Below are 7,150 nucleotides of genomic sequence, written 5' to 3'. Positions count from 1 at the left end.
GGGTGGATCTCACGTGCGGGTCCTGAGCCCGGTCCCTGCAGGCTCCAGCCCAGCGGCCTCCGGACGTAGCCCCGCCCCCTCCCGGGAGGCCCCGCCCCTTCACCGCCAGGCCCCGCCCAGCGCGCCCCCTGCAGGCGGGGAGGAGCCGCTGCGCTGCAGCACCGCGCACACTGCGCAGGCGCACTCCTATGTGGCGCGGGGAGAGCCTGGCCGCCCGGCTTGCGCCCCTTTCCTTACGGGGAGAGGCCGGGTGCGGGCTCCCAGCCCCGACTCCACTCCCGGAGACCCCGGGCGTCCGAGGCAAGCCCACCCCCCGGCTCCCGCCAAGGTGGGGCTGGGGGACCGGAAAGGGTGGAGCCGGGTTTTGGGTAAAAAACCCCCTTAATGGTTTAAAAAAAAAAAGTAAAAACCCTAAAAAAAATTAGTGGGATCCTCGTAAGCTACAGCGTGAGGTGTGCAAGTGTGTGTGCTTGCGTCCCAGACAGCTGGGTTCTGTTCGTGTGTGTTCACACGCGTGTGTGTGTGCGCGCGCCCTTGCCCTACCCATGCACGCCTCTCAACAACATCTACCACATCAGTATACACCTCTCTACAACCCCCAGGCACACACGAGTGTGTATCAATGTACGCAGCACGCCACTCGATGTGTACGTGTGGGACATATATACATGTAAAGCACGCGCACACACATAAACGCACCCCCCCCACCTGTATGCAGAAGCACGCAGGCAGGCCCGCACACTTGCGTCACCACCCCAGTTACCCAATCAGGCCTGTCCCCAGCTGGGTCCCGATTTAACCGGGCGCCCCCATCCCTGGCACCCAATCAGCTCCTTCCGCTGCGGCCCCCGCAGCCAATAGGCTCCCGCGCTGCATCTGCCCTTATATGGGGGGAGCCGCTCGCTGTTGCCTGGCAACCCGGCGGCGTGTGCCTGCGTGTTTGGTGCGTGAGCGTGGGCGCGCGTGTCCCGGCCCTAAATATAGCCGCGGCCGGTGCGGGGGCGCCAGAAATAGCCCGGTTATATTTAGCGCCGGGGCCGCGTCCGTCGCTTCAGCTCCTTTTTTGGGGATAAAACACAAGAAAACGGGGAAAAAAGGGAGCGGGGGTGGGTGTCAGCATCCTTGTCATCATCACCGCCCGTCAAGAGCCAGACCTGGCCGGCCCCAGCCTCGGTGCCATTAATTAAACATGTCTCATTAATGAGGATCCATCACCACCATCATTAACAAAGTCAACACCTTCCTCATCGCCCTCCTTCTTCTTCCTTAGCTCGTTATCTCGTCATCATCGTCACCCTGATCATTCATGGCGATCTGTCTTCATCGTCGTCATCGTTGGATCTCTCCTCATCGTCATTAATATCCGTCATCATCATCATCACTACTAAGATCTATCCTCAGTATCCTCCTCCTCCTCATTTACAGTATACATCAATATTAAGTAGGATTAATCATTAATACAAATGAAGATCTATCATCAGTATAAATCATCATCATCAGTATAAGTCAACATTATTACACAGGATCTAGCATGATCAAAACCGATCTATCATCATCATCAATATAAATCGACAATAAGAGTTATCTATCATCATTATTAAATAACGTCTATCAGCATCATCTTTCAGATCCATCATCATCATGACCATCATCATTAATATTAACCAAGATCTATGGTCTTCATCGATATACATCATCACCATCATCACGATCCATCATGATCATTAATGAAAACCCATCATCATCATGAATAGTAACCCAGATCCATCATGGTCATCGATATAAATTATCATCAACTTTCTATCGTCGTCATTAATGAAGACCTCGTCTTAAAATGAAGTTTACATCAGGATCGTCGATGTAAACCGTCCACACCCTTATTTAAGGACGCTCGTCATCATTTACAAGAGAGATCATCATTAAATGAGTGCTATCGTCATGATTATTCATGAAGATCTAGCATTTAGAGAGGGTTTATCGCTCTTATTAATATCGTCATTCTGGTTCTTACTATTTATACTATATTAAAATGAGTATGCAAATGAGACTATTGTCTATGCAGTGATTGTCAGGAAGGGGGGAAGCATGGGCCCGGACGACCGGTCAAGGTTAATGAAGGATTTGGAGGGGGTTGTGGGGGGAATGGGTGCCCCCCCATGCCTGGGGAGTAGGGAAGGGGGCGGAGCTAGGTTCCCCCACGCTTAGATGGGGCGTGGCTAGGCCCTCACTCCCCACGGGCCACGATCCCACCCCGGCCGCACTCCGGGGTGGCTGGTCATTGGTCCTGGGATGGGCGTGCCGGGGGGGAGGGGCGAGCAGAGGCCGAGGGGGGCGGACCCGGACACTGGAGGGCACTGTCACTTTAGACTTCCCGCCAAGGGACGGGGTGAGGGCGGGGCCTGAACTGCCCTCCCATCAGACGGGCACCCTGCCACAGCAGCCACCAATCAGAAAGGTGCCTCTTAAACACCCACCACATTGCCCCTCCCCTCTGCTTATCTCTTCCAATCAGGGGCAAGGATCCCTACCCCACTGTCGCATCACCCTGCCCCCAGGGTGCCTCATCCAATCAGGAGTGCTTTCTCTCTGCCCCCACCCCCTTCGCCCTGACTCTATGGTCCCTTCCTCCAATCAGAAGGGGCCACTGCCCCAGCATTGCTCCGCCCTCCGTTGCAGGTGCAAGGAGATCTGGGTGGGGACCGCCCAGGCCACCCCCCGGGAGGGCGTGGCCAGGGAGACCCCTCCCCCATTCGGCCAGGCATGGCGGGCACAGAGGCCGGACCCGTGGGCTCTCGGGAGAGACGTGGGGGCTGGGCCCTTGGGTGAGAGTGGGGTCACTGCAAGCCTGGACGCCTGGGGTCTCTGGGAAAGCAGTGGGGGCTGGAGGGTTAAAGCAGGGGGTGCTGGGAGCCCAGACGCTGGGTTCTCCCCGGTGCTGGGAGGTGTTGCTTCTGCACCCCAAAACCTAGCCCCCAGCCCCGGTTGGACCACGCTTGCCTCCATTAGTGCCCCCTGCTTCCCTCTCCCAGTTCCCACCCCCACTAGAGGCAGCTTGGGGGTCTGGCCACCCCCTCCCCCACACCAAGTTCCCAGCCCCAAGGGCTGAACCCTCAGGCCTCCCCAACCCTGCTGCCTCAGTTGTGCCCTGGGAGGGTCCATACAGCACCCAGCACCCTCGATCCCAGGCTAGTGGGTCTGTACAGCCCCTGTGCCCCCCAATCCCAGCCTGGGGGGTCTGGACAGTGCCCAGCACCCCCTGATCCCAGTCTGGGGTGGACATACAGCACCTGGCACTCCCCGATCCCAGTCCTGGCTGGTCTGTACAGCACCTGGCACCCCCTGATCCCAGCCTGAAGGGTCTGTATAGCACCTGGCACCTCCCGATCCCAGTCCCGGGGGAGCTGTACAGCACCTGGTGCCCCCTGATCGTAGCCTGATGCATCCGTATAGCACCTGGCACCCCCCGATCCCAGTCCTGGCGGGTCTGTACAGCACCTGGCACCCCCTGATCCCAGCCTGAAGGGTCTGTATAGCATCTGGCACCCCCTGATCCCAGTCCTGGTGGGTCTGTACAGCACCTGGCACCCCCGATCTTACCCTGGGGGAGTCTGTGTATGGTTCATAGTGCCCCCTGATCCCAGTCTGGGGGGTCTGTACAGCACCTGGTGCCCCCTGATCGTAGCCTGATGCATCTGTATAGCACCTGGCACCCCCCGATCCCAGCCCTGGCGGGTCTGTACAGGACCCGGCACCCGTATAGCACCTGGCACCCCCTGATCCCAGCCTGAAGGGTCTGTATAGCACCTGGCACCCCCCGATCCCAGTCCTTGTGGGTTTGTACAGCACCTGGCACCCCCTGATCCCAGCCTGAAGGGTCTGTATAGCACCTGGCTCCCCCCGATCCCAGTCCTGGGAGGTCTGTACAGCATCTAGCACCTCCTGATCCCACCCTGGGGGGATCTGTACAGTGCCTAGTGCCCCCTGATCCCAGCCTGGGGGATCTGTACAGCACCCAGCACCCTGTGATCCCAGCCTGGAGGGTCTGTATAGCACCTGGCACCCCCAATCTTACCCTGGGGGAGTCTGTGTACGGTTCATAGTGCCCCCTGATCCCAGTCTGGGGGGATCTGTACAGCACCCAGCACCCCCTGATCCCAGCCTAGAGGGTCTGTATAGCACCCGGCACCCCCTGATGTCAGCCTGGGGGGTCTATACAACACCCAGAGCCCCCTGATCCCAGTCTGGAGGGTGCCCCCCTTCATCCACCCCCTTCATCTGCCCCCTCCCCACCTTTCCCCCACCCCAAAAGAACCGAGTCTCCCACGGCTCCGTGCTCAGCATCTGGTTTATTCCGGCGCAGGGCCGTGTCACAGGCAGCACACGCACACGAACATGCCACGGGCCCTCCCCCAGCCCTACACGCGTGGCCATGCACCGCCAGCGGGGGGAGGCGGGAATCCGTGCGTTGTATTTGATTTTGTTCGTTGCCTTTTTTGGTCTATTTTTTTTCCCCTTAAAAAAAGGAAACTTGTTACCCATGATCCCTTGCGACGCGTTACATATGTACAATCCGGCCTCCGCGCGATCATGTTCCCTTAAAGAAAAAAGCACTATACAGGTCTATTTATAGCTATGAACAGGTGGAGAATTGGGGGGCTCCGGCCCCGCCAGCAGGGGGCGCTAGGAGGCAGCGGGGGTATTGGGGGGCCTTCTAAGCTCTTTCTAGGGTGCAGGGGGGTAGTTTCAGGGGTGTTGATAGTCACAGAGGGGGATTTTGGGAGCCGGGAGAGAGAGAGAGAGAGACAGAGGGAGAATGTGGCTGGATACAGGAGAGGGGACTCTATTAGCCTGGTTGCAAAAGGGGGACCCCCAGATATACTATAAGGGGGACCCCAATATACAGCCCTGTGGCCATAGAGTGACCCTCTATTTTAGCCCAAGCCAATAGAGTGGACCCCAATATCTGGGCCACAGCGGGAACCCCGATTTACAGCTGAGGGTACCCCCCCAGGCTTCAAGCCTTCATCCACAGAGGGGACCCCAATATCCAGTCCAGGCTCAGCAGACCCGAAAAGCAATATTGCTCCCCCCCATTCAACCCCATAAGGCAGCACCTCAGTTTTCAAGGCAGGGCCCCCCAATACCCTAATGACCCCCCCCTCACAGGAGGTGGCTCGTTAGCAGAGCAGCTCAGCCATCCAAACCATGTCTTGCTAACGAAGCCATTATGGGAGGGATCATTTAGAGCAACTTTGGGGGGTCCCGTGAGACTCGGGGCTCCCAGCATGTGGCAACACACATGCGCGCACGTGTGCTTGTGCAGAGGTCTCTCGCTCTCTCTCCTGGTTCATGGGATTGTCAAGGCCGGAGGGGTGCAGCCATGGTGACTTTGAGGCCTGGTCTGGCTGGGGGGTGCAGGAGGGGAAAGGGGGGTGCACTCTCCCCAATTTGGGGGGTGTCCCCTCCTCAGCCTCCTATCCCCAGCCCCATGACCAAAATCTACTTCAGGTTTCAACCTAGTCTGCCTACCACAGCAGGCCTCAGGCTTCAGCCTAGTCCCAGTCTTTTGGCAACTGGGGTTAGTGGGGGGAGGGGGGGTGCCCTGCCCAATTTGGGGGGCACCCACTCTTCAGCTTCCTGCCCCAGCCGTTGGCCAAATTCCACCATAGGTGTCATCCTGTGTGCTAGGCCCCAGGCTTTGGCCTACTCCAAGTCTACTTGGCCATCATGGCAATGGGGCCTCCTGCCTTGACAGTCCAGTGGGAGCATTGTCTGGGCCCCCAAAGGGGGGCGCGGGGGGTGGGAGGAATGGGGGGGGGCCTCTGGGGCTGGCGCGGCTCTGCCAAAAACCCAGAGCCAGCGCCGCCGAGAATAACCCAAACAGCCATGGGCGCTTACTGCCGTAGGTTAGATACCACCTACTCGTGCCGTATTCGGGGGGCCGGGGTGGGAAGGGGCCTCCGACGCCAGGCCGGACCCCCGGGGAGGGGATGGGGGTATTTAATTACAGCAACTCGTTACGAGTGATACAGGTCCATGTAGATATCCACGTACATTAGCACTTCCCAGAGCCCGGGCGGCTCCTTGGGCTGGTCCATCATGTTGTCTTGGCCGGGCCACGCGCCGTCCAGTGCGGGGTGTGGGGGAGTCGGAGAACCCAGGCGTCCGGGCGCTGTCTCCGTGCCGGCTGGCAGGCGGGGGAGGAGAGGGGGTTCCTCGAAATATGACAATATGCCATACTGGGTGAAGTTAAGTCACAGACTTATTTCAGAACGTGGGGTCACTCTCGCTTCCATCTGTGGGGGGGCACAGAAAAGGAGGGAAGGGGGTTAGGAGGAGTGAAGGGGGTCCCTGCAGGCAGCCCAACCCTCCCCCCGTGAACACAGAGGGAAACTGAGGCAGGGGTAGAACCCAGGTGTCCAGAGACTTGACTTGATCGGCCCCTGCTCTCACCCCCCACCAGCCCCACTCCCCTCCCAGAGCTGGGACCACCTCCTCCCAGAGGACCCAGGTGTCTGGGCTCTGAGGCCTCACTCTTCCCAAGCAGGCCGTGTTTCCTGACCCTCACCTGGGTGGAAGGCGTCACTCGGGCGTCCATGGAGTTGATGCAACTCACCCGCCCCATCACGGGGGCGGCTCGAGGCACCTGCCTCGAAGGCGGTTTCGTAGGATGCCAGGTCGTCCAGGAGGTGCCGCTCGGCAGGGGACAGGCCCCCAGGGCCAGGGGGTGCAGGCGGGGAGGCAGCGGCAGGGAGGGGCAGCAGGCTGGGGGAAACCCCCCCCCAAGCTCCAGCTTCCACCAGCAGCGCGTCCAGGAGCTCCTCCACGCTGGCTGTGTCTTCCAGCAGCGCGGCATCCTCAGGGTCTGGTAGCAAATCCAGCCCAGGCCAAGCTTTGTCCAGGGCTAGGGGCCAGAGGCAGGGCCCCCGCTTGCCCGGCGAGGCCTCGGGTGTGAGCAGCCCAGCAGGGACGTCCACGTAGAGGGGTCCAGTGATGCGGGGCAGCGTCATCACTGTGCAGTCTCCGCTGCCCGGGCAGTCGGGGGTGGGCGGCAGCTTCTCGTAGGGTAGGCCGCAGCCCTCTGGCATTGGCTCCGGTGTGGTCCCCGGCACAGACTCTTGGGTCCCAAACAGGAAGGCGCCACCAGGGT

The 7,150-nt window shown here is 59.7% G+C and overlaps 1 protein-coding gene across 1 annotated transcript in view; it reads right to left on the bottom strand.

Moving 5' to 3' along the window:
- Positions 1-6,118: 6,118 nt before the first annotated feature.
- Positions 6,119-7,150, bottom strand: part of NPAS4 (neuronal PAS domain protein 4) — a 4,954-nt gene continuing 3,922 nt past the window's right edge. Inside the window, exons 7-8 of the mRNA XM_025212393.1 lie at positions 6,569-7,117; positions 6,119-6,296 (exon numbers count right to left, since the gene is read on the bottom strand). Of these exons, the coding sequence (XP_025068178.1) occupies positions 6,268-6,296; positions 6,569-7,117 (578 nt within the window). The 3' untranslated portion in view covers positions 6,119-6,267. The remainder of the gene's footprint in view (positions 6,297-6,568; positions 7,118-7,150) is intronic.

The sequence above is a fragment of the Alligator sinensis genome, unplaced genomic scaffold, assembly GCF_000455745.1.
Source record: "Alligator sinensis unplaced genomic scaffold, ASM45574v1 scaffold1329_1, whole genome shotgun sequence".
NCBI classification, from domain to species: Eukaryota; Metazoa; Chordata; order Crocodylia; family Alligatoridae; genus Alligator; species Alligator sinensis.
Note: the sequence above shows the minus strand (reverse complement) of the source record. Positions and strands in the feature narration are given on the sequence as shown.